This window comes from Podarcis tiliguerta, assembly GCF_965153285.1.
Source record: "Podarcis tiliguerta genome assembly, chromosome: 8".
NCBI lineage: Eukaryota > Metazoa > Chordata > Lepidosauria > Squamata > Lacertidae > Podarcis > Podarcis tiliguerta.
This window is the reverse complement of record NC_139541.1, coordinates 47,950,979-47,978,663: the sequence shown is the minus strand read 5'-3', so window position 1 is coordinate 47,978,663 and position 27,685 is coordinate 47,950,979. Positions and strand designations below refer to the sequence as shown.

The 27,685-nt window shown below is 44.0% G+C and overlaps 1 protein-coding gene and 1 long non-coding RNA gene across 5 annotated transcripts in view; one reads left to right on the top strand and one right to left on the bottom strand.

Moving 5' to 3' along the window:
* LOC310683110 lies at nucleotides 1-10,275 on the top strand. Its single transcript, XR_014514287.1, has 3 exons — nucleotides 1-668; nucleotides 3,844-3,963; nucleotides 8,595-10,275. It is a non-coding gene; the product is annotated as an uncharacterized lncRNA (long non-coding RNA).
* Nucleotides 8,500-27,685, bottom strand: part of CMIP (c-Maf inducing protein) — a 146,694-nt gene continuing 127,508 nt past the window's right edge. For all 4 annotated transcript variants that reach the window (XM_083452618.1, XM_083452617.1, XM_083452619.1 and 1 more), the window contains 11 exons: nucleotides 23,564-23,629; nucleotides 20,674-20,700; nucleotides 19,708-19,756; nucleotides 18,648-18,755; nucleotides 17,710-17,826; nucleotides 15,949-16,089; nucleotides 15,010-15,057; nucleotides 13,821-13,967; nucleotides 13,098-13,203; nucleotides 11,884-11,954; nucleotides 8,500-10,812 (listed from right to left, as the gene is read on the bottom strand). In XM_083452618.1, coding sequence (XP_083308744.1) covers nucleotides 10,759-10,812; nucleotides 11,884-11,954; nucleotides 13,098-13,203; nucleotides 13,821-13,967; nucleotides 15,010-15,057; nucleotides 15,949-16,089; nucleotides 17,710-17,826; nucleotides 18,648-18,755; nucleotides 19,708-19,756; nucleotides 20,674-20,700; nucleotides 23,564-23,629 — 934 coding nt within the window. In that variant the 3' untranslated portion in view covers nucleotides 8,500-10,758. The remainder of the gene's footprint in view (nucleotides 10,813-11,883; nucleotides 11,955-13,097; nucleotides 13,204-13,820; nucleotides 13,968-15,009; nucleotides 15,058-15,948; nucleotides 16,090-17,709; nucleotides 17,827-18,647; nucleotides 18,756-19,707; nucleotides 19,757-20,673; nucleotides 20,701-23,563; nucleotides 23,630-27,685) is intronic.

Here is a 27,685-nt window from a genome sequence, read left to right as displayed (position 1 = left end):
AAAGTGGGGCCACAGTGCTAAGCAGAATTGCGCCCCCTTCACACCAGCTGATGCAAGGAGCTTTGGGGCACCCCCAAACTCAGCACCAAGCAGGATCACTCTCCCCACATCATGAGAGGGGGTGATCCTTCCTGGTGCTGGCCTCAGAAAACCATCAGGTGTGCACAGGGTCCCTGCAGGGAGCTCTTGGGCCTACCCAAACTCAACACTATAATGTGGGAAAAGCTTGATCTAGCTGCAGTCTTAAAGGGGAGGAGATTTGCAAATACTTTCAAATAGTTTCTGTAGGTTGACATTTTCGTGGAATGGAATCCAATCTTTCTCCTATCGCCCACAGTCATTATTAATACATTTTCCACTGCCTGAGAGGCTTCCTAGATGCTTCTTCCCATCTCCAGTTCGCCAGTCAAAATAACCACCAGCAGCAGGTGACAGGCCTATATAAATGGCTTTGATTGTGGGGTGGAATCTTTTGCCCATTTCCCTCCCTCATTTTCCCTGTAAGGAAGCCATGGGGTGGGGGGAGGGAACCTGATGGCCCTCCCTGTCAATTAGCCCACCGTATACCAATCAGAACCATGTGTGCTTCTTGCATTCACTAGCCAATCAGAACTATGCATTCTGCCTGTGGTCTGCAGTGCGGGGAGAAGAGAGAGATCTCACTCACAGTAGGAACCTTGTTTTTATGGGGTGTGTATGGGGGGGGGGGAGACAAAGGAGGAGTGTGCGCGCTTTCTTTTCCTTTGTTTTCTGGCTAGAATGCTCTTATCTCTTCCTGTCTTCCCCTATCACTTCTTTCTTTGGATTTCACCCCACACCCAGCAGCGTCACTCCCCTCTTATTTCTGAAATATTAAATCTAAAAAGCACAGCCCAAACGCTTTCCATGTTGCCCTGGTTTTAAGTACATGCATATTCTGTTTGCAGTGAGTGTATGCTAAAGTGGATTTTCATGAAGAAGCCTTAGTCTGAAGTATACTTGTGATAACATTTTAAATTGAATCTTGTGTTTTGATTTTAATTAAGTTTAAACTGTTTCACTTTGCTTTGGGAGACACCCAGTGAACTGTTTTGGAAGGTGATACAAATGCAATTAATATACTAACCCCACGTATCTGGGAGTAAGCTCTACTAAATTTCAGAGCAGACAGGTAAGTCACCAGACCCAATAGAATTGGCTTGTTTTTGTTGCTACCTTCCCATAACCAGCTGTTCAATCTTGAACCAATTAATACATGTGCCTGGTTTTCCTTTTGTGACATTTATGATTCGCCTCTTCCACATTTTATCTTCACAACTTTAATACATATGTAACAGTGATAAGCACAAGGTCACCCAGGAAGCTTCACAGGTGGTGATTTAATCTTGGTCTCTTACACCCTAGTCCATTTAATATCCCTCCACATGCTGTAAAGAAGGCACGGAAGTAAATATGTTTGGGGAGTGGGGACAATCTTTTCCTATAGGGCTGAAAGTTTAGGGAGGAGCCTGTAAGGGATTCCTTTCACAACACAAGGGATGAGAAATTTCTCACTGAAATGAACTGCCTTCTGCTGCCCTCTTCAGACATAAAGCCAGAATACACATATACTATTTTATTTTTTGTTTGTGCTAATTTTTTTTATAAAAAAGAAGCAGCTTAAAATAGTAATGCAAAAATTGTTAAATAAATGAAATTATTATGGATTTGGACACATCCATAAAGGGGCAATAGGAAAGAGATTTTGGATATGACCTATTACCAATTATTTGGAAGTTGCTTTCTCAGAATGTCCCTCAGTAAACTTCTAGCCCCACCCTTAAGGAAATAAGAGAGCAAGCAGCTTATGCTGGCAATATAAAATAATGAACACTGATATCAGGGACATTTTCTGGACCTGCTCTAAAAATAAAGAAATTTGGGAGTGATCTAATATATTTATCTAGTAAACTTATCTAGTATATTTGTCTTGGTATATTTATTTGGCAACAGGTTAGTGTAGACTGCCCCAGGAAATGCTGTGAAAGAAGAAGAGGAGGACTTTGGATTTGATATCCCGCCTTTCACTCCCTTTAAGGAGTCTCAAAGCGGCTAACATTCTCCTTTCCCTTCCTCCCCCACAACAAACACTCTGTGAGGTGAGTGGGGCTGAGAGACTTCAGAGAGAAGTGTGACTGGCCCAAGGTCACCCAGCAGCTGCATGTGGAGGAGCGGAAACGCGTACCCGGTTCCCCAGATTACGAGACTACCGCTCTTAACCACAACACCACACTGTTGTCCCTTTTGTCCATGCTGCACTACCTTGCTACTGCCATGTAGGCAAATGCAAGCATTACTCTCTCTGAAGGCAGTCTACACCTCAGCATGCTTTTGGAGGAGCAGAGTGGGAATTGTCATTACCTATTCTTGTCCAATGAGGGCAGCAGAGATTGTGAAATGGAAATAAATTGGCGAGTCCAGAGGGCTGCATCCAAGGTTAAGTCCTACTCAGAGCAGACCCACCGAAATTAATGGTCATGATTTGTCCATTAATATTAACGGGTTTATTCTGAGTAAAAATTAATGCGATGCAACCCAGAGAAATTTTAAAAATTGTATTCAGCAAAGTCGACATGTAAAAAATGCAGAAGTGAGATTAATATTGATCACATTTGATGTTTAAATCATAGGTTTCTGCAGAAGTGCAAGTATTAGAGCCTTCCACAGGAACACTGGGTTGTAACCAACTACAGTGGTACCTCGGGTTACATACGCTTCAGGTTACAGACTCCACTAACCCAGAAATAGTACCTTGGGTTAAGAACTTTGCTTCAGGATGAGAACAGAAATCGTGCAGCGGCGGCGCAGCAGCAGCAGGAGGCCCCATTAGCTAAAGTGGTGCTTCAGGTTAAGAACAGTTTCAGGTTAAGAACGGACCTCCGGAATGAATTAAATACTTAACCCAAGGTACCACTGTAAATCCTACTCAAAGTAGGCCCATTGAAATTAATAAACCTAAGTTAGTCATGTCTATTAACTAGTCTATTAAGACAGTGTGGTGTAGTGGTTAAGAGTGGTGGACTTGTAATCTGGGGAACTGGGTTCGCGTCTCCGCTCCTCCACATGCAGCTGCTGGGTGACCTTGGGCCAGTCACACTTCTCTCTGAAGTCTCTCAGCCTCACTTACCTCACAGAGTGTTTGTTGTGGGGAAGGAAGGGAAAGGAGATTGTTACCCGCTTTGAGACTCCTTCGGGTAGTGATAAAGTGGGATATCAAATCCAAGCTCTTCTTCTTCTTCTTAATGGGTCTACTCTGAGTAGGCCTCATGTTCTATGCCACCTTCTTTTTGGTAGCTCCCTTTCCATCGCAAGGGATGGCATTAGAGGGTGGCAGCAGAATTTGGCCTTCTCCAGCAGTAAACTCTGCATGGCCCTTCCTCTTGAACAGCAACGGGGAACCTTAAGCCTGGGGCCAGATGTAGCCCCCAGGCCTCCCTGTATGGCCCTTGAGACTTTCCCAGAAGTAAACTGGTTGAACTGATTTCAGAATTGTCATTTTGCATTGTGGTATGTAACTAGGGATGTCTGATAATTTGGATGGAAACAGAAAGGGGAGCAGAAATTGCTGACGTTCTCTTATTTGTCCCATGTCTGGAACAGATATCAGGGGATTGTTGTTATCAGCCCACAAGCAATATAATAAGAATTTTATTATTTGTACCCTGCCCATATGACTGGGTTGCCCCAGCCACTCTGGATGACTAACCCCTCTGCCATATGCATTGAGTTTCCTTGGCATTGAAATTAACAGTGTGGAATAACATAATAACAACACAATTAATTACATAAAATTCTGCCACAGTGAGACGAGTTCTGTCGTTTTAGTTGGAAGCTGAACTGGAGCGGAAACAGCGCTGTGTGGAACGAACATGGGCCAGAACAGAAATCCATGCCTTCTTACATCCTTCGTTGTAACCCACCCTGGGACCTTGTGGTGAAGGGCAGGTAAGAAATCCAGTTAACAATAACACATAATAATGCCTTCAGTTTTTTGTATTTGCATTTATATACCTGTGATCTAGAGACACAGTGAATTCCTGCCCCTCAACATTTAACTGTGAAGAACAGGAAAGGGAACTGAACTAGGGTGAGTCCATGTTCTCTGCTTTACAGAGAACAGACCTTTATTGAAGGGCTATCAGATGACTGTCCTCTATGTGAAAGCATTTTCTATTAAAAGGGCTGTTCAGTCAAAGTCCGGTTTAAAGATAAAGAATTAGGAGCGGGAGGGGGGGATTGAATTTGCCCATCAACAGTAAACATCTGGACTGAACATCTTCCCCATTATGACATTTTCTGTTACATTTCTAAAAGTGCAACTATACACATAAATTAGCATACGGCAATTTGATGAAAAGGTGTGTCCTCTTTTTTTGACAGCATGTAAGTGGTTACCCTAGAAGGAACCCCAAAGAACAACTACTCTGTGCAGGCCCAGTGTCAACACTCAGAGCACTTGGGTAGCTGTCAGGACCCCAGGGTCCTAGCAGGGCTGGGTGGCAGTGGAGCCTGCACTGCATCCTTTGCTATGAATTTGCCCAGATGTGGTGGGCCACTTACATTTCCCACAAGGCCCTGGAGTGTTGCTGTGTCAGGCGCTCTGGGATACTGCGGGGAATGAAATGGTTGCAGCCACCATCAGGTAAACCTCCAGCTGGGGGCCCACTCTAGGAATTCATGTTAACAACATTTTAAAAAAGGCAGGGCCTGAAGACAAAAACAGGGGTGGAAATAAAGCCACTGGTTTTCTACAGGTAGGGACTAGCTAAATAAAGATGCTATTCCCTGTGAAACAGGAACAACTAGAAATTAATTTCTGAGGTTTAAGAAGGAAAAAAAGAGTTTAAAAATAGTGCCATTGCCAACACCAGGAAAGCTGCAACACACACACAGTATTTTTCCTTGCAGCTGTGTGACCTAACTTATCTTTGCTGAGTCTTGACATGTTTTAGTCTCCTTAGATGGGGTGAGTCAGAGTTGAGGAGTCAAAAAGGCCAACAGAATCCCAGTCTGTTTCGCCACCATCCCCTGCTCCCTGCATATGATGCATCTCTGTTATGAGTCACTTGAGAGAGATTTTTTCCAAGGAAAAGTCATTCATGCAAGAAGACCCTGAAGCTTGACAGCCGGGTTGTATCAGAGTCACTCCACTCACTTCCCTAAACTGAAATCTCACTGTTAAGGCATTCCCCAGATTAGAAAAATAGAGCAGAATGATAGCAGGGTACTCAAGACTCCTGGCCTAGAAAGCTGTGATGCAATCAGGATAGGACTTTAGAAGGCCAAGGCCTCACTCGGAAGAATGAAGTGCCTCATATCTCAGGTTTTACAAATACTAGAGACTTGCTTTTCTTTTGAATGGAAGCTCAGAATCTAGGAATTATGGTTCATCTGGAGGGAGCGGAGCAACTGCCCATCTTTATGAATCCTCATGCTAGATGCACAAATCTTTCAGGGTTTTTTGAAATCCCAAGCAAACCCAAATCCTCAGAGAAAGGGTTTCAGTAGCACATCAAGCCAATTCATCAAGAGGCTGTGATTCATTTGAATAGAGTTACTTGGTTTTCTGACTCAGGTCCATATACAGGGAATGGGAAGAAAGCCCTGATCTGTGCCAGAGGGCAATGTCTACTTTGTCACTTACATTCATTCCCTTGGCAGCCAAGCAAGGGGGCCTAGGCCCTAGGTGAAAATGTGGTCGTTATGGCGACAGTGATGTCACGGCCTCTGAGGTGGAAAAGTGGTGGCAACCTCAAGTATGACTTCCTCCCCCATACCCTTTGTTATAGTTTGGCTCAAAAATAGAGATGGTCCAAGCAGCAGCCTTGCAGGGACAGTTTAGCTGATAGTCTCATGCATCGCTGCATACAATACCTCTGGCTATGGGAATTCTGAACAGAGCGGTGGATTACAAATGCAGCACTGCAGGAGCGCTGTCTGGGAACAGGTGCAAATGCAATGTGCCATTTAGTGGCAGGGACCATCTTCAAATCTCACCTGATTATCAAATAATATTTTGTACCTCTAGAGAACTATGCCTTTGTGTTGGTAGTCAAAATATAGTAGGACACCGTTCATGACATTTTATACTGTTCCCAGGGACAGATTGGTGGCACACCGTGGCTGGCTGACTCTGACATAAGGGTGGCCAACTGTCCTACTCTGTAGAGAACAGTCCTCTAGTTGAGGGCACCTTCTGTTCCAGGATGAGGAACCTCTGGCCCACAGGCCAACTTGGGCCTGCCAGGAGTCCCACTTTGGCCTGCCAAGCCATTCTTGGCAAACCACTCACCACACCTGATGTCATATGTGATGTCAGGTGCGAGACAGGTACTAGCATGGCTTCAAAGGAACAACTGCGAGCTTAAAGAGAAACAATTGGGAGCTTAACGTGATTCCGATCAGCTGATGGGCGGTGGGAGCATCCCTAGCTCCAGAATAAAGGAGATTGCTTTGAACCCCCTGCCAAAATGGAGGAAATAACATATACCTTAGCAGTGGCTGCAATGCAAACCCCTTTGTGATTAGAGCAAAGCCCTCTTAAGGCATGCTCAAAGAGGCTCGGTATCCATTGTAATGTCAGATGTTTACCCTGTGCGGGGTAGGGCGGATGCAGATCTGGCCTGCTTGCAGGGGAGTGGGAAAAGTTCAGAGTTCCAGCCAGTCAGCCCCTTTTCCAAGCACTCCATTCCATTCCTATTCTCCTCTCCCACATCAAGTTATGCAGCCGCTGACCATGTAGTTTGGGGTTTTTCTCCCTCCTTAGGAATTCCTCCCCTTGAGTTTTTGTTTGTTTGTTTTTACTTCTTCACATCTTGGGGTTTCCCCAAACCGGCTACTATTTCCCATTCTTCTGTAGATGGTCCTGCTTTGGCTGCCTTAAAGATCATCAGGCGGAGAATTGAGCTTACTCTTAAGATTGTGCAATGACAGAACTGTCACTTTTGCCATTTTGTTTTCCTCATTGGGTCTCTTATAGGTTTTGTGTTGCCCCTTGTTTTCAGAACAATTAATGATTGACCTTGTGATGCTTTACAAGTTAACATCTCAGGCTACCTACCTGAATCTCACTCCGGTTATTTTTAAGACTCATGCACTGAGACAGGCCTTATATCATTTATCTAGATGGCAAAATTCACTGGGCATTTGGGTGGCAAAGTAAATAACTTACTCCAACATCTCCTACTGCCTTTTGAACTGGATCACCTGAGCAGCTGGTACTTGATCATGGCCTTCTGTTCAACACATTTAGGACCTCCCTCCAGAATAGATTTGCAAATTTATAAATGAATATATAGCAATAATAATAACTCTGAGCCTAACCTGCCTCACAGGGTTATGAGGATAATATGGAGAGGGGGAGAGCCATGTTCATGCCACTTTGAGCTGCTAGGATGAAAGCTAGGGCATAAATGCAATAATTAAATATCTAGAGAAGTACTTTGGAATAGAATTTTAAAAGAGATTTAGAAAAGATTGTACTTATTGTAAACAAGTTCTCACCAGAGTATTCTGTCTCTTGTGCATAAACCAATGATCAAGAGAACTACAATAGTTTAATTGTACTATTAGGATAACTCTGAAGTCCTATGAACCCTTTCCATAAACACATTACGTGTTCTGTAGCAAACATGAAGATCTACCTCCCTTTCTCGCTCTGAATAAAGCCAATTCCACATACTCTGTCACTCTCTTTCATTACAAGAAGGTAGAGTTCTGCAGAATGAAAAAAAAATGTGGCTTCCAGTTGCTCCCATTCTTTTTTTAAAAAAATTCTTTTTATTAAGATTTTATTGGGTTACAAAAGGACATACAGTGCCTCTGCTTTCAGTTCCTACAGATCAGTTATATTTTATGTGAGACAGTAATGTTAGTAGACAGCATAAGGTTGGGGGAGAAGAGAGGTGGGAAGAGAGAAGACGGGTAGCCAACTTTCATTCTTTTGCATAGTGTCCGTGCAAGGTTTTTGTGTCAGCGTCTTGTGGGTAGGTTCCCTTTCTATTCATTTATTGGTTTTCATTGGTGGCGAGATAGGTTGGGGGCCCAGGGCATGGTTGGTTGCCTTCAGTGGAGCGCAGTGAGTTTTGTTTGCAAGCGTAAGGGGGAGATGTTGTTAGGTCAAGTTAGCAGTATCGATCTGTATGCTGCCTGCATTTACCCCTGGCCTTACCTGCCACAGGTGTGTTGCTCCCGGAAGGGAATGAAGCGTCTTGGCTGAAAAAGGTTCCCTACCCCTACTGTCCAGGGCCAGGGTTATGGTCTTGAAAAGCAGGCCTAGCTCTACCGAAGGAGCTCAGATTGGTTCATGTACCGTTTCCGAGCGGCTTCCCTCCCAGAGCATATACAAGGCTAATCCAATGCGCTATCCCCTCATGTAGCATAAGCCTTCCAATTGTTCTCCGACCCATCTTGTAACATTCCCACAAACCGTACCAGGAAAAAAAATGCAATTACACAAAAAGAAAAGACAATGCACGCCACTAAAAGATATTCACTTACAGTTTATTTATCCCCACCCCACCCCCGCGCCTGAAATTATTTCACATCTTTTTTTTCTTTTTCTTTTTTTTACACAGCTACAGAACAGTAGTAGTAAACCATCGGTAGAAGCAACAGTGCTAAGGATAAAACGTTGGCGTAAGTTTCATCTCCGTTTTCTTCTGTTTTCCCTCACTGAGTTTATCAGACAGCTTGGGATATAAGGCAGAAACAAAACAAAACAAAAGCAAAAGCAAAACACAACCCCTGGCACCCTACATGAATTAAGACTTGAACCAACCGTTGTTGTTGTTTTTGTGTGTGTTTACAAAAAGTGGGAAACAGAGAGATGACAGAGACTTGAAGTGTGAAGAAGCTACCCTAGCAACATTTTTTAAAAACAAAACAAAAACAAAAAAAGACAACCAGAACAGCAAAAAGCATCGCTTCCCATTGAATACAATTAAAATATGCATGCATGCATGTACAGTATATGTATATACATGTACATACATACACATGTGTGTATAAGCACACTGCCTGGATGTTAAATCTCTTCAGGTGCCCCAAGAACTGAACAAACATCTGCTAGTAAACTCAAAAAAGATAAAACACATAAAATGCTTCTTTTATTTTTATTTTAAAAAGCTGCTCCATCCCAAGAATGCTTATTGTGAAAGAGAGAGAAAATAACCCAAAAGCATATTTATAAAAGAAAGCTTATTTATAAGGGTTTTTAAAAATAAAATAAAATAATAATAATATTTTTTCTGAGCATCTGTGTAGGACCCACCTCATCATCCTAGTGCCCCCCAGATGTTTTTGGCCCCCAGCTCCTAGGGCTGATGAGAGCTGCAGGCCCAAATATCTGGCGGGCATTGGATTGGCAAAGGCTGGCGCAGGCGGATCAGGAATAAGGATAGTGGTCATACATATTTTGAGGAGCAGCTTAGCAACTGATCGTGGAAAAATCTCCCATCTCATGAAAATAATAAGAATAGTAATATGGCAAGTGATCTTTGTATGCATGGAACATAAGCGAAGCTCTGGGAGAAGGGAAGGAGGAGTGAAAGTAAAGAAAAATGCACAACACGGTGGCTGTGAGGATGAACATGCCCTTGAAATATAGGACGTAAACAGAAAACCAAACAGGCACGCCTTGGCAAATCTAACACAAATGGTCGACAGCTCAACTTAAGTCTAATCTTGAACTTAAGTTTTTAAACTAACATTTTTCTTAATTACAACAAAAGGTAGTTTCCTTACCACTCCAATTTCCTAACCCCAGCACAGTTTGAAAATGTTTCAGGTAATATTCACAACCTCTTCCTGACTGCGCACTCATCTTTTTGCTCTTGTGTATATAGATGTAGTCATATGCATATTTTTTTCTTTTATCTGAAGAAACTTTTGAGTAATTTGTAAATCAGAAATCGGTGGGGTGATGGGGCCGGACAGAGACTACGTAATACAGTAAGCTTTACTAAAAGACAGTTATTCAAAGAGGGTTTTCTGTTCTTTAAAAAACAAAAACAGTAAGACCAACTAGTTCATACAGTCTATATGCGAATCAGAATGAAACAAACAAACGAAAAAGATAAAAGAATTAACAATTCATAAATAAAAGACAGGTCCCAGACCTGTTATTTGTGAACCATTTTTTAAATAGGTGCATTATGTAAATTGTATGTACAACAAAATTACTTTGCATAACGATCGTAAGAACAGAACGAGAGGTGAAAATCATGTTTTTTCTTCTCTTGATTTCTCATACTTTTTATTTAAAAAAAAAGAGAGAGCAGGAAAGATGGTAAAGCACCTAAAGACTGAGGGTCCATCCAAGAAAAAGCTCTGATGTATAACCCCATATTTTTTTCTTTCCATATGGCATTTTAAAAACAACACAAAAAAGCAAATGAAAATTGAAACAGATTTCCCCTCCCTTTTTTCTTTTTCTCCCCGGCTGCGCAATCTTCCTTCCCCCACCCCCAACCCCTTCATTTAGATGATGTTGAATTTCAAAGGACGAAGCTCAAAGAATTTGGCAGGGCCTGGGCATGCTCAGTTCCCCCTCCCACACGCAAAGCCACACTCTGCTACCTCACAAACACAACTCCTAAAATCGAAGTCCTTAGAACTTGCTGCTCTCTATAGGTAGAAGCCAAAAGTTTATTTCTCTGCTTTTATTTTGTTGCGAAAAATTCTCTTTTCCCCTCCCTCCCTCTCTCCTTGTCAAATGCTACGAATGCAGCCCACGAGATTTCACCATGCCTCTGTGTAGCGGACATCCACTTCCTTCAGGTTGGGCAATTTAGCCTGGTTAAAGAGAAAAGGGTCGGGTGGGTAGAGAGAAAGAGATAAATAATGAGCCGGTCCTTTTCAGATTTCCACCAGAACCCAGTAAGATTCCCTGTGGACCATCGCTAGACATTTAGGTTCTGCTTGTATATTTTGTATAGCCATATTAAATGAAAGTTTGCGATTTAAAGTGCTTAAAGCCATGATGGCTGGTGCCCATTGGGCCTGGTAGGGCAGAAGACCAGGAGCCCAGCAGCAGGTGGCGCCGGAATCAACTAATTCTAGTTTTCTTCCCCTCCGCCCCACCTTGATTTCTACAAAGGCAAAACTCAGACAAATGAGGATGAAGCTGACAGGCAATGTCACCCCTTGGACTGGTTAGCAGTAAGAAGGCAGGCAGGTGAGGGGCTGGCTTAGGGCACACAGACTCTGGTGTGGCCCCATTTGCCCCAACAGATCAGCCTTCACTGATATAAAGGGAGGTGAATGAAAGGAGCAGCTGCTGTCCAACTACAGATTTAAAGAGCTTCTCTGCCCTAGGCGGAGTTGGAGAAGATGTGGGACGATGATCTTAGAGTGGGTGCCTTTGTTGAAGTATCAAGCTACCAAGTAGATCAGTCAATTGATAGCCTAAGAAGGGGACAGAGCTCAGTGGGGGAGCAGGAAGAAGGTTCCCAGTTCAATCCCTGGCAGCTTCTCCAGGTTAAAGGATGGCAGCAGGCAGGTGATGGGGATCCTGAATGCGGCTACCAGTCAGTGTGAACAGCACTAGGCTAGGTGGACCAATGGTCTGACCTGACAGCAGCTTCCCACATTCCTGTAAGCTCATTTCGTTAACTTCAGGTTTAAAATTATTATGAATAAATCATTTTAGAGGTGGTGACACTGCTCTTTCACATCTTGAACAGGATGCGGAATCTCTGGCTGTCCAGATGATCCCTGACCACTGGTGATGCTGGTTGGGGTTGATGGGAGATGGAGCCCAGCAAACATCATAAGAAGAGCTAAGTGTTTTACGTGGGATGGCCTGCTCTCTTGCCACTGGGCTATTTCCCAGACATGTCCCGCAGCTTCAAAACTTTGACATACCTTGAGATCTTCATAGGTGTCTGCCGTAAGTTTGGTGCTATTCATATTTAAGCTACACAGGCTTTTCATGGCTAGGAAATAAATAAGCAATATGTTACACAAAATGCAAATGCTGCCATGTTGATCTATTGGGGGGGGGTGTGTCAAAAATCCATTAGGGAATTTGGCCAAACAAAATGCCACTAAACTGTGTGCAAGCTTTTTGAATTCTGGAGAACTCAAAAGCCTGCACATGATTTTTTGATATTTTAGTAAGCCAAATAAAAACATTGCTCTAATAGGATTTTTTATACAACATGTATAAAAAGACACATGCTCCTGCATATTGAAAGATGGCATGATAATGTCTGAGGGGTCGCTATGTTACGGAGGCTGCTATGTTGCAGACCTTGCTTAGCTAAAAACTTAACTGACTGGACTTTGGGTCACTGCTTGGCAATATTTTCTCTGCAAACATGAGAACTAGAATCTTGCTCCCCGCAATCCCCCAAAACAAAGCTTTAGATTCTGAACATGAAGAGTGGGGGACTGATGTATTTTGCACTAGGAAAGTGCTTTGAAATATTTTGTATGACACAGTGCAAATGAGTCATGCTCATAATGTTCGGGGGGGATAATTTTTATTTAAATTAATACTTCAATCAATATTTATTTTTTCCATACCAAAGTGTATGACAAAAGTAACACCTTTAAACAAATGTTCACACAATGGCCTCATTTGCACTTAGGCCAGGGCACAGAACCTGGGCACCTGTCCCAGCCCACCAAAGGAATGAGTTTGTCATCACTGATGGGTAGGAGGGGGAATCACTGCAAGGGCAGCGGATCCGAGAGGCTGGTTACAAAACAGACTTTAACCTGGATGAATCTATCTGGAACAGTTGCCCTCCCTCTGGACTGCAATCCCCACTTCACTCATCAACATGGATTGAAACAGTATGCAAGTCACTGGAATTTGCAGTTCTCAAGTATGAGTACACCAAGGAACCTGTGTCTTCCCAGATAAGCTATTGTACTCCTGTCATTCCTGACTGCAGGCTACGCTGGCTGGGGCTGATGGGAATCCAACCACACCTGGAGGGCCATAGTGCAAAAAGGGTGCATCACTGGGAGAGTAAGCCCCCTTCAAAGGGGTTCAAAACAGTCCTGAGGCAGTAAAGCCCAGATGAATCCTCTCCCTGCCCTGTCATTGGTCTGCTTCTTTGCTTACTTACAGCTCAGTGCCAGCAGCCCAGCGTCGGTGACAGGCGTCTCACATAAGTTGAGCACTTGCAGCATCGTGAGGTGTTCAGAGAGAAGCCGCAAACCTGCATCTCCAAACTGGAGGGGGTGGGGTGGGGGAGACATGGAAGTATTATACATGAGCAGAGCATTATGGCAAAAGGAACTAGCCTTGCAGACACAGGAGACTGTTACCTTTCTGCACTAGTTTACATCCCAGCCATGCAGAAGTCAGATTTTCACACCCACCCCCACCCAGCAAGAAGCATGATGACTGTTGATAGAATCATAGTATTGTAGAATTGGAAGGGGTCCAAAGGGTCATCTAGCCAAACCCCCTGCAGTGCGGAAATCACAGCTAATGAAGGAAACTTAGTTGAAGGACACAATTCAGTATGGACAGTGTGGCCTGAGCCATGAAGGCTATATATATGTGGCCCACAGGGCGGAGGTTCCATATCCCTTTTCTACATGCAAAGTAGGTATTATCCCCCAGAGCTGTAAGTGCAGCAGGACTCTTGCAAGTGGGCCTAACAATTTTGGCTGGAAGCAGAAAAATTGGGGGAGGGAAGGAGTCTGCTTATAAATTGGGTGGGGGGGGGCGGTTGCAGGAAACTTGCACTGTCAGAAAACCTTCTCATATTGATGCATTGGGCAATTTTGGGCATGTCTCAGCTCAAGCGACTCCTCTCCGCTGCTGCTTCCTGAGCTCGTACCTGAGTTGACCACAGGTTCAACTGCTTGAGCGAAGGCAGCTTGATGAGATGCTCTGCGCAGGCACTCGTGACGTTAGTGAAGGCCAGGCTGAGGTTCTCCAGGTTGCCGAAGGAACCTGAGCTTAACAACCGGGCCAGGTCTGCGTCCTAAGGGAGGAAAACAGCACAGATCAGATTAGCACAGAAACTGCTGTAGATATTGGCAGGAACTTTCAAGCCCAAGCTCTTGCAACACAGGCCGCAGTTCCTGTGTTGCGAAAGTTGGTTAAATTCTGGGGGCAGACCCACTTAATTCACACCTATCTGAGCATTCTGCTGCAGACTTTGCCAAGCTGGTGCCCTCCAGGTATTTTGGACTACAACTCCCATGTGCCCCAGCCGGCATGGGGAGGGCGTGTATGGTGCGAGATGATCTTTTAAAAATCCAGGTCCCAAGCTGTATAGGGCTTTATGCACCAGTAGCAGAACCTTTAATTCAGTCTGGTAGCTAATTTAAGGTTACCAGACCCCAGATTTACAAATCAGTCCCCATACAAAATCCACTGAAGTTGAAAAGTGTCCCCGGATTCATTGGGGGGAGGGGGAATCTGGTAACCTTAAGCTAACTGTCAGGCAGTGCCCTGTCCTAGTGAGCAGTTGAACTGCCTACTTTTGCACTGGCTGCATTATGGGAAATTTGAATGATGGCTCCAAACCAGATGGCGTGAGGTGCCTAGGGCAGGCTGCAGTGCAGGGCTCGGACCTGGAGCTCCAGCAGCTTCCTGCAGGTGCCTTGTGCTGATGCCAGGCCTGCTCCACATACATAATCTAAACAAGCCATACAACCCTATAAAGTAGGGATAAAGTAGCTTTAACTCCTGCATAGCAGGAGTGAGAGTACAACCACAGGCATCCTGTTTTGCAGCTCAGACAATTGGTACTATGCTACATAAGAGAATGGCCAAGGTCAAATTAGGCGTTCAGCCATTCTCGAGACCCCAACTGTAGATTACCTGGCCTAATCCATAATCCAGTTCTGGCTCAATGTAAAGTTCAATGCCCTCCAATAACCCTCCAGATGCTGTTGGACTACAACTCCCATCAACCACAGCATGCATGACCAACGGTCAGGGTTGATGGGAATTAGAGGACAGAGAAAAGCTTTTCTGCATGCTTATGATATTGCTATAACTGGAAAGCTAAAACTTACTGTGGATTTTGATGGCAGTGTTAACCTGGTAGGACCGCCTTTCCTTTGCTGTAAAAAATAACAAATAACAAAAATAAAAATGTTGATTAAAAACAGGGCTGTTGCTTCTGTGTCAGAGCACACACTTTGCTGGTGGGATGCCCAAGGCTGAAATCCCCTCATTTCCAGTTAAAGGGACCTCAGGTGGCAGGGCAGGGCTTCTTGGTATTCCACATCCAAAGACAGTACACTGCTGTTTACTTGAGTAAGTTGGTAAGTTGATGCAAGGGAAGGGATGAGGTCTCAGGAGCATGGAGGGGGTTGGATGCTGCCTCAACAATCAGCTCCAGATCAGGAGATTCAGGTGCAGAGTGGCACTTTTTGGAACTTCAGAGAATGGGGTGGGTTGGCGGGGGTGGATTATATACAGTGGTACCTCGGGTTACATACGCTTCAGGTTACACACTCCACTAACCCAGAAATAGCGCTTCAGGTTAAGAACTTTGCTTTAGGATAAGAACAGAAATCGGGCTCCGGTGGCGTGGCAGCAGCAGGAGGCCCCATTAGCTAAAGCGGTGCTTCAGGTTAAGAACAGTTTCAGGTTAAGTACAGACCTCCGGAACGAATTAAGTACTTAACCTGAGGTACCACTGTATACCATTGGCCCACTGCAATAACTATTGTATCACTTTCTATTTCACAGTGTTTTAAATACATTGTAGGCCACCCCAAGAACACTGGTCGGTGGGTGGGGTATAAATACTCCAAATTAAAGGAAACAGAACAGTACATCTTCCTTTGGGAAGTCCAGGCTTGTTATAAGTGCAGTCTGAAGAGCACTGTAACTTTCTGTGCAGAGCCGAGCCCGTCTTTAAATATCCTTCGTGCCTTAGGCCCCACCTGAATCTCCTCTGGTGCCTGTTTTTGAATAGTGCCAGGGCTGTCAATACAGAGACTCACCAGTTCTTTCAACTCCCTCTGCCTGTCACAGAGCTGCTCGTACATTTTTTTCCCCACGTCAGTGCTCTCAAGGGTTGAGATGATCTGAAGCTGGGTGTCTTTGTTGTCGATGATGTTGTATTCAAGCATCAGGCAAAGAATCTGACAATGGAAAGATAAGTAACATTTACTCTACAGCTTGTTCACTGAGGACGTCTGGATAGCTTGGCACAACCCACCCCTCTCTCTTCTTTTTGAATGCTTGTTAAGAAGCAACTTTGACCTGAGTTTTCTGCCTACTTGTTTCTCGCAAATGCCCTGTTCGGTTGGTTGGACTGTGGGATAGTGACTGGTTCAGCAAGCTCTGTGGCTGGGTGGAGATTTGAACCCAGGTCTCCAACATTCTTGTCTCCTACATTCTATCCATTCAATTATGCTGGCTCTAAGAGGGCAAATGCATTATTCACTCCTTCATCTTGTTTTTCCTCGCCCTCCTCTGTGAAATCAGTAGGGCTGTCACTCAATTAAAAAAAATGAGGCAGCCATCTGAAGCACACTTGCTGGAGACGATAAGCCCCACTGAACAGAGTGGGGCTTAGCTTCTGAGTAACCATGTGATTGCATTGTCAACCACAGAAGTTTTATTCAGTTAATTAATCAATTATACCTGAATACATTTGTGCGAGAATGGACTTCTTTTATCTTGAAAGGATGCAGGGACATATTGCAAGAAGCAGAACCATCAATGGGGCATTCCACAGGACAGTTCCCCTTAACATGCTGCCCTCCAGATATTTTGCACTCCAACTCCCATTATCCCCAACCATTATTCAAGCTGGGTGGGGCTGATGGGAGTTGTAGTCCAAAACAGCTAGACTGGAAACAGGTTGCTGAAGTCTGCTGTTAAATTTGTTACTTAATGGACCATAATGGCTTCCCCCAAGAAAATCTGGGACTGCAGTCACATGCAGGGACTGAGAATTCTTTGTCCTTAATCATGTCAGGGAACTATTAGTTTTCAGGGTTCTTCTGTTGGAAAGGATTATCGTTAAAATAGCTTATGAAATTACTTTTAAAAAGTAAAAATGTGCACTTGGCTTTAGCTTAGCTTAATCTTTGTGGCTGCATTTCTGTTTTGTTTTGCTGTTTCTTCACTGCATTTTGATTCATTTTTATGTGGAGTGTTTTGGAAAGACACTTTGGGTAGCCTTTAGGGCAAGGTGGGGAAGCATCTACAGTTTCCAAATAAATACATTTCTTTATCTTTATTTTATTTTATTAAATTGATGGCACATTTCCCTTTCAAAGGAGCCCAGGGTGGCCGGCACACAAGAGATGAAACTTCTAAAATCAATTAAATACCAATGAAGGCTGGGAAGCATCTCTTCTTAGAAGGCTTTGGTAGGCACCAAAGAGGCAACAGGGTGGCGCCTGTCTAATATTTAAAAGGAGGCAATTCCAAAGAGTAGGTACCACAGCACTAAATTCCCAACTCCTATATTCTGCAGAATGGATTTCCTAATAAAATGGAATCTGCAGCAAGCCTTCACCTGCAGGGCATGCTGATCAATTGCGTATAGAAGGGGTAAGACAACCTTTTTGGCAACCTGATCCCAAACTGTTGCGGCTTTATACACCAAAACCAATCCTCTGAACTTAGCCCTGCAGCTAATGGGCAGCCAGTGTTGGAATGAAATACCAGGTTCCTAGTTTCTAGGCTATGTGACAGATTAAGGGGTTTGGCACCACCCAGTTCAACAGTCTCATTATTTGATGCATTACCTCCACCATGGTCTGGTTGCCTCTCAAAGCTAGCAGCATGCAGGGCCCAAGTTTGTTCTCAGCCAGTGAAAGCAGGAACTTTTTTGTCTTATAGCAGGAACCCATTAAAATGTGAACCTGTGAGAGCAAGAGAGAGAGAGAGAGAGAGAGAGAGAGAGAGAGAACCTGGTTAGGGGTGCAGGCATGAAGGAAGAATGCGGCACTCTTTGAACCAGTCATGTAAATCAGCCAACAAAATTAACAAATTCATACATTATATATCAGAAAGAGGTGTAGTCTCCAAGCATCAGAGGGAATCCTTCATTCAAAAAATATATATATCCTGTTTGGTCATTCACTTTTCCCTGGAGTGAGGAGTGAGCTTACCAGCACAGGCAGGAGCCCTGGCCTCAAATCAATCCTCTGGGACAATCCAGGAGAGAGGTGGGAGAAATTAGCGAATTGGCCCAAAGAGCTGAAATGGATGCATGTACAATTTTCACACACAGGGTTTCCCATGTACATATATCTGCTTCCTATCCACAGTTATAAAAACCTTACAGGGCTGGACTTTCAAATCCAAAGAAAGGATCTGGATTTTGCAAAGAAAAGATAGGGCTGTGTATATAGAGGGGCATGCTTCAAAACTAGTCAGACAACCTTGATTCATAGCAACAGCAAGATAAGTCACTCCTTATATTTCAACACAGCGGTTTCAAATATTCAGAGTGCTACTGACAATGGAGAGTTTCGACTAAGGCCGTAGCAAAATTCTCCCATTTTTGTAGCTCCATTTACAGGCTGCATCTGTGGGAGGACACATTTTGGGCATCTTCAGGAGAGTGGGATGTGTATATCTGTGTGTGCAAAAACTCACCAGCACTCCTACTCCTACTCCAAACTTCTGAATATATGTTCAACCCATTCCCAGTTTATTCAGAGTTACAGCTGGCACATACCATGCTGGCAAACAACTCTCCATCATCATCGCAGGCTACGCCACCAGGGCTGTAGAGCTGGAACCAGCCGTCTTTGCCAGCCCGCACACTCAGCAGACACGAGTGGACCTGCCAAGCAAGACACAAAGGCAATGAGGAGTTGAGGCTCTTTGCAGCACCACCTCTTCACTAGTCCACAGAGAAGCAAGTTAGCAAGGAAAGAAAATAGCAAACAGCTTCAGAAGCACCTCCAGGACTAACTAATTTAATGTGGCATAAATTACTGTCAACTAAAGTCTACTTCCCTGGATTAAAGAGAGGTTTTCCATATACATTTGGGGACACAGGGAGCTGTCTTAGGCTGCATCAGACCATTGGTCATTCTAGCTCAGTATCGTCTTCAGTCACTGGCAGTTCTTTAGGGTTTCTGGCCGGAGTCTCTCCCAGCCCTACCTGGAGAGGTTAGAGACCTTCTGCATGCAAAACAGATGCTCTCCCATTGATAGAGAAGAAACAAAATAAGAACTCAGAATATGTGCATATGGAACCTTTTCCTTGCTCTCAATTTGGTGTTTGAAAATAATAGTAATCTACCGAGATCTACAAGTTGCAGTGTAGGACAAAGCACATTTGCTGCATCTTTTGCCTTCTTGTGCCCCTGCAATATACAGACCCTGTACAAACATCCTGCCTATCGTAACAATGGGAGCTTTGCTAGTGGTGTTGTGACATGAAGACTCCAGTGGGTCTGTCTCAGCTATTTCGACAGATGTGGAGAGGGGGAATTTATTTGCGGCATTTATTTAGCACAGGAAATTAATTCTTGCCGGTTGCAGTTCTGCCTGCTGAAGTGACATCAACAACAGATTCTAGGCACCCAGGGTGGGGCGCATGTTTACGTAGGAGGAAAGAAGCCATTCATACTAAGGCTTATGCCCCCAAGCATTCTGGGGACAAACTCAAGGCAGACAGGCAGAGAGAGGCTGACAGTGCTTTGGAATGCAAAACTACTTAAAAGCCAGAACTTTCTGACAAGCAAGTCTCCCTGTCCCTTTGATCATGATGCTGGAAAGGAACTCACTTCTTGTCTTGGATCTTCCGCGAATCTTTGAATGACGTACTTCAGCTCCCTTGAAAGGGCAAAAGAGAAAACAAGAAGCAGAACGATGAGTGGCTATTGGTCGGTTCCAAAATTTACACAGCTGCAGCATTTCATTTTGGTTACGCTTTAAGTGATTGATGCCCCTCTTCTGGAGAGGGTGCAGGGAAGCGAGAGGAGAAAACATTTCACAGGAAGGAATTATGAGGGCTTAAGGAGTTGCCAAGGCGGTGCATATAGACTAGGAAGGGGCTTTGCAAATGCCTGCAGGCGGTCCATCTTAAAACAACCCAAGCATTCAAAAGTCATCCCAGTCTTATAACTATCATTTGAGCCAGGCAGAAGATGTACTGTTAACCTTAAAGATAAATGGTAATAACCCCTTGGTACAGACCTGCTTGGACTGTACCACTTCAGACTGCAAGGAGGGGGTTTGCATGTTTAAATGCTCCTGCCTCACTGCATGTAGAAAATCAGCACTTGTCCTTAAAGGACTAGGCTCGAGCATCTCTTGCTAACCTGCTAGGTTTCTATATGCAGGGAATACAAGTTATTGTTTTTTTTAATCTGTGGGTGGTAGTGGTGGAAAGATTCAAATGTGCAATTTCTCATAGCTGCGATCTAAAGTGGTGCAGCTGTCATGGTGGAATAAGTGACTGGGAGAAGGTTTAGTGGAGAAGTGCTTTCATGCTGACTGGCATGGAAGAGATTTCTCCAGTGACGGTGGGTTTTGCTCAACTTCCTCATTTTTATTAAGAATGTTTGTGACTCGTGTGTGTGTGTGTGTGTGTGTGTGTGTGTATGGCTCTAAGCCCTACCATTCTGATTCTGTCAGCAGCTTTCAAAACCTCAGTGCTGAAGGATAAGAGGAACACAGACACATTAGCCTTTGCTTAGATCTGGCTTATTTATATCACAGGAAATAGCTTTAACCAAACAAGCACTTACTTTGTGAACTTCTCATGCGCAAGAGCCCTGAAAATTAGACACAGAGAATTATTAATGATTCTCCTTTTTTCATGCGGTTCTTTTCTTCCAAAATAATTGTGAGTATGTGGATTCAATAAGTCTCAATAGGAGAGCTATAGTCTACATGACATCGACACATACATAAATGCCGCCTTTGCCAACCTGGTAGTGCCCATGGGTTCTAGGTTGGCAAAGGCTGCAGCAATGCATGAAGTATTTACAAAACAAAAAGGGTGGGAGAGGGCCACGTTTTAATTATGTTGAATAATGATGGAACAGAAAAAAATTAAGATTGGGGGTGGGTGGGCTCTGGATGAAAGATATCTAATGAGATGGCCCTCCGTTTTGATGATGATTATATTAATTTGTTTTGGGTGGTTTTTTATTCAGCCTTTCCCCAAGATGGAATGTGAGATGAAGTTCACGGGGATTCCTAGCCTCTCATCCAGATGTGCTTGTTTAGCTGTGTTGCAGGCCTTCATATCACTCTCTCTGTATTGTTGCAACATCATCCTGTGATCCCTGACTGGGTGGGGTAACCCTTGCATAGAAAGGGAGGGAGGAAACCTGGTTGTGTGAGAAATCAATGCTGCAACTCACTTCAGAAATATGTTTTAGCAGTAGTATAAGATTAATTGCCATTCAAGAATACCCCTGAAGAATAGTTTGGTTTGAAACAGGTTGTGCTTTTTAAAAACGTGGTTTTTTTCCCCTTCTGCACTAGGATATTTCTTCTCTTCCTTTTCCCTGCGACTGGTAATCTTCCTGTTTCTCTTTGCGGGGAAACCCATGTGATCGAACCAGGAAGAAGGCAAAAGCCAATAGGGAGACAAACAGCACTGGAGCAGGAAGAGGCAACAGAAACAATGCTGCTGAATGGGGACAATAAAGGGAATGTAAGCACTGCCTACATATTCCTTTGGGGAAATGTAAACCCCACCAAGTGCAGGAAGATTGACACTGGAAAGCATTTGGCTCAGCTCCTGTGTTCCAGATTGCTTCAAAAGAAGTCTCATGATAAGGCAAACACATCTGACTTTCCAAGCTGTGCCCTCTTGATCAGGAGATAATTCACAGCCCTGCTTTTCACATGATGGACTTGAAGGAGCCTTAGAAACCTGCTGTAAGTGTTGTTCATATAAAAACTACTTTTAGTCCTGCTTTCCTCCTAGCAAAAGAGCTGTGTGCTTCACCTAAGGATGGAGACTGAGCTGGGCAGCCGCTGGGTTTCTATATCCCACCTTTCCTCTGAGGAGCTCAAGGTGGTGTAATAATAATAATAATAATAATAATAATAATAATAATAATAATAATTTATTATTTATACCCCGCCCATCTGGCTGGGTTTCCCCAGCCACTCTGGGCGGCTTGCAAAAGAATATTACAATACTGTGATACATCAAACATTAAAAGCTTCCCTAAATAGGGCTGCCTTCAGATGTCTTCTAAAAGTCTGGTAGTTGTTGTTCTCTTTGACATCTGGTGGGAGGGCGTTCCACAGGGAGGGCACCACTACCGAGAAGGCCCTCTGCCTGGTTCCCTGTAACTTGGCTTCTCACAGTGAGGGAACCGCCAGAAGGCTGTATGTAAATGGGTCTCCTCCTCCTCCTCCTAGCATCCTCACAACAGCCCTGTCAGGTGGGTTAGGCTCAGAGACGATGACTTGCCCAAAGTTATCCAGTGAGCTTCATGGGAGAGCTTTGAACCCCAATCACCAGGTCCAACACTCAAACCACTACACCACATTGCCTGCTAAAATATGAGGGGCTGTCAGGCCAAGGCAAGATTAGACGGAGGAGGGTTTTCAGTAACAGCAGCAGCAACAAAGAGCTCCTGCCAGAGGAAAAGTCAAAGCCAAAACTATTCCGCAGGGAAATTCTGTCATCAGTGAAGCAAATGGAAACTTTCAGTGCCCGGTGATAGAAACTGCACACTTTGTAAACAGGGTTTTTAGCTCCATCCTAAGTCCCAGGTGTGTTCATTAATTGCATTGCAATTAAGGCATGGCCACATCTAATTAGCATGGCACATTAGCGAAGCAATTAATGGTCACTCTCTCATACTGCATTGCATCATGATACAGATCTGCAGTTCACCCCAGGGTCCTTTGCTAGAATCACCAACTCAGGTAAAAAGATGCCAGGTGTTGTTCTATCTCCCCAGCCGTTCCAAAGCACGCGCAGTTTACGAAAGCGAGCCCTTCCAAAGCACCCAGACACTGAGGGATGCGATAAGCTGGTAAATTGGACAATTATAGGCTGTAATGTTCACCCTCTGGGAACAGCATTTCATAAACAATGGTGTCATTAATAGGTTTCAGAGGGATGCCATTGCCAAACTCTTTCATTGCGTCCTAATACTGCTTATGGAACAATGTGCATTTTTGTAATTATCATTTTTTTTCAATGGGTCACCTCAGCCCTTTATGCTTGCTGGCACAAATGCTTGTTTTGCTATCTGATCCTATGAGACAACTGAACTTGTTCACTTCTTCTTACAGGATGTAGCTAATAAACTCAGGTGGCTTTAAAAAGTGGGCTAGAAAGGGATGGAGGATAAGGCTCAGAGTGTTATTTGAGGAATGCACCCTTTCAAAATATTTTGCAGTGAGATATTTTGGTCCAGTCCCGTGGAGACCTGGTAAACCAGCTGAAGTGTCCCCTTAAACCCAGGTTTACTGTCCCAAAATATGTCTTTGCTGGATATATTCACTCCTTGAGTTTTGGAAAGGTTCTTGGCATGCACTGCAACATTTAAAAACAAATATTTTTAAATCTTCCATTCAGCATCTTCTGGACTGTAAGATCCAACCAAAATTTCTCAAAGTTTTTGCCACTAGAGAAGATAAAACTACCTGCCATGAACTTACTCTTTAGGGAATGGGATAGGTTGAAGCAAACTGGCAAGAGCTGGTCTCCAATCGTCATAGTCTGATCTGAAATGAGAAAAGTGCTGTTAGTCCTGGACACAATGCATAATCCACTCTTGTTTATCAACTGTGCATTTGTCCTTGTAGGTAACACATCCACCACAGTATGTGTGAATGAGATCCATCTAGGGCTGGCTCTTGACCACCTGGCACCCCAGGTGCTGCTGAACTACAATTCCCATCAGCCCCAGATAGCATGGCCAGTGCCCAGAGGTGATGGGAGTTGTAGTTCAGCAACATTTGGAGGGCCACAGATTAGCCACTCCTGGTCTTGGCTAAATCCTCTCCCTATAGCAAGGAGCATTATTTGTGACCCACTCCATTTGTTGTGACCTTTTCATTTTCTTCTGTTATTATTGTTGTTGTTGTTACATCTGTAGCCCATTGCATAACCTGGACACACAATCTGCATGCATGACTTATCCCTGTCTTTCAAGATGATATGATGTGAGAGGATCATAGATCTGATCACAAGAACACAGTTTTTGGAATGGGTGCTGATGTAAACTTCCCTTCAAATTAAAGAAAGAAAAAGAAAAAAGGTAACTTAATACTGGCCGTGCAACTCAATCCACGGCATCTTTATGGGGTCACAGGCTGCAGGTTGTGAGAAAGAGCTCTTTCTTTCTGCCTGTGACCCTGGACAGTGGCTGCCAGCCAGGAAAGACCAGCATCTGCCAACCTGGTGCCCCTCATATGTTGTTGGACTACAACTTCCTTCAGCCCCAGCCAGCACAGGTAATGGTGATGGGAGCTGCAGTCTAAAGCATCTGGAGAGCACCAACTTGGGGAAGGCTGCGATAAGCAAACACAACCAGAGCATTTTACACGCAAAGAAAGTTGTTCCTTGTTCCTTGCCAACTGGAGTCCAAAACATCTGGAAGGTGTCAGGTTGACAAAAGACTAGAACAGACAATACTGGGCTAAATGGGCAAACAATCTGACCTGGTATCTCCCCGGTGCAAACAATATGACATTCAGAAGACATTTGCAACTCTTTATTTCCATAATTAAGCTTGGCTCACCACTTACACAGGAAGCATCCATCAACAGGCCAGCTAAGTGCTCCCCGCCCCAAATCTATTAGCAGTTGCAAAGGTGGGGCTTAAAATTCCTAATCATGCAAAGACCCCAAAACATACCCCCTGCCACCAGCAGCTGCACATCTCTGACTGTTCGACCCTTTCTGCCAAGGTCACAGAAAGCTCATGGCCAGCAGGGCCATCAGCTCCCTAAGACACAAAGGCTTATTGAGCTGCCATGTGACACAGCCTGGTCAGTTCTCTTTTCCCACCTTCAAACCTGCAGCATGTCAGCTTGTAACTACAGTCAACTCAGCAAATCAAACAAGCCTCTGCCTGAGCTGCATGTATATCCGTGTGTGTGTGTGTGCCTATCTGCCTGTCTATCTATCTATCTATCTATCCATCCACACACACACACACACACACACACACACACACACCATGGCTGTCATTGCTCCATGGACACCACCAGAGGCCTTTCCCCTTTTCCCAGTGTCGTCTTTCGGTTCAATAGAAAAAGCTGCCCTGCAGATCCCATAGAGCCGAAACAATCCCAAAACATATTAGCAGCCAGGGGCAACCCCGATAAACATAACATCAGAGAATGCACACAGGGTATTTGAAGCATGCAGCTGACCTATAGGGGAATGTGGAGAAGGTGGGGCCAAGCTGAAAGAAGACCTAAGTAGCCGCCAACCTCCCCTACTTCAGTTTTCTCCTCTACAAAAGGAATCCGTTTGCAGTTTGGTCAACACCTTTTCATTGAAACCAGCCTATTTCTTTATTGATAGTTTTATATACCACTTTGTAGCAGTGCACTCTTAAAGCAGCGCACAGTTTCACAGTGATACCACACCAAAACCTGTATATTCTGGGAGCCTGTAAAGGAAACCTGTCATTCAAAGACCTACATAAACTTCTTAGGAGTGATATCTGTTCTCTTTAAAAAAAGAAACAAGACAGCAACATATTAAAGGCAAAAGCATTCCAACCAGTATCTCCTCTTCTACCTGGCTCTGCAAGTAAACATCGCAGCAGTGTCAAGATGGGTGAACCTGCGAATTCCAGTCTCTCAGTTTCTCATATTTCCTTTGAAGTTCAGTTCCCCACACGTGTTTGTGATTTATTTATTTTTAAAAGTCATCATGGAAGTTCATCAGCATTTTAGTGTGAATTTCTCTGAATAACCAATTTTTGCAAAGCAGCTTTCCCCTAATACAACACGTTTTTGTATGTTTTCCCACTAACATATGCATCTTTGCACACATTACTTGGCTGGATAACTACATAGCAAAAGTTGGAGAAGTGCAAAGTTCAAAGGATGGCTGCGTTTCAGTTCAAGTACAAATTGGATTGATTCACCTATAAGTACGAACTGGATTTAATTTTGCTCCCATTTCTATACCAGGCTTCAGTTTGAAAAGAAAGCCATTCCATCATGTGAACCACAGATCTCTGCAGTCAGTGGAGTTTAACTAAGCTCCTTATTAGAGACAGCATTAAGGCAAACTCGTAGAAAGAACATCACAATCCATTTAATTGTTCTTTGAAGGATCTGACTCAGCACTCTCAAGCGTGATACAGGCAACAGAGACAGTAAGATTCTTTGTGCAATACTAAGCAGACAGCATATTCTGGGAATAATTGCAATAATAAATTGTAATTATTCAAACCAGATCATGGATGCAGGACCCACCTATGGCTTTTCGCTTTGTAAGCATTAGACACTCCTATCAGAGAATAATGTAAATTATTCTTTGCCTACTCTGCAAGGTAACCGCCTTGCACTTATAGTACAATTCTATACATGTCTGCTAGAAAGTAAGTTATGCTGAGTTCAATGGAGTTAACTCCCAGGTATACATATAGAAGTGCAGCCTTGCAGCACAATCCTAGCCATGTCTGCTCAGAAATTAAGTCCCATTGAATACAATGAGGCTTATTCCCATTCTGAAGCCGTGGTCATGAGGGATATCTAAAGATAACGAAGTAGCCTGAGATTTTTTGTCTTCCATTTATGCCTGCATCTCTTTTTCTTTCTTTTGAAAGTGGATACAGAGAATTGGTGCTGCCCAACTAAGTTCTACTTTGAGTAGATTCACTGAAATTAATGGACTTAAGTTAGTCTTGACCATTGATTTCAGTGAGCCCACTGAGTAAGACTGATATATTTTCCTTCACTGATCAAACTGCTCCATCTGGTCCAGTGCTGTTGTCATTGACTGGCAGCTGCTCTCCAGGATTACAAACAGGGAGTCTTTCCATCTCAAAGGTAATAGGCAGGCCTATATAGCCAAAGCCAGCTTAAGTTTTATTATCCACTGACAATTTGCATACTCCACCTCTGATCTATATAGAACTAGTATCCCTCCTCTTGGATGCAGCTAGTGGCCACGTGCAAGAAAAGCCTGGAGGGTCCTCCACAGAGCAGGTGGTTTGACAAGATTTAGGAAATTGCTTTGTCTGAAAAACTAACTCAACATAGAAGACTGGGGGACGGACAGTGAAAAATGGCACATTTGACATTCCATGCTTTCCTTTTCTTAGCTACGTGAACATAAATGCTGCCGTTCCCTTCCCTCTGGGCACCCAGTCTCTTTATGGAGGGTGTACACAGAGGAGCTCTGAATCAGGCAGCTTTTTACTTTGGAACTCTTTGCGACGCTGTTGTAACTTGATAATGCTATTTATACTCCACACTTCTGTTGTAACTTTCAGGTTGTTTGAGTGTTTCCCAGCCCTACCTGGAGATGCTGGGGACTGGACCTGTGATATTCTCTAATGCAAATCAAATGCTCTACCACTGAGCCGTAACACTTCCTCTGTCTAGCCCAGTACTGTGTACTAGGATGAAGTCTCTGGCAGAGAGGTGTCTTTCCCATCACCTGATCCCTTTTTAAAAACTGGAGATGCTAGCGATTGAGTTTAGGACAACCTCCTCCTCCTCCATGCCATGCATGTGCTTTACCTCGGTCCAATGGCCCCTCACAGTGCCTTGAGCACTACTGGAATGAGGGAGAAAGTGGGGGGGAAGCCA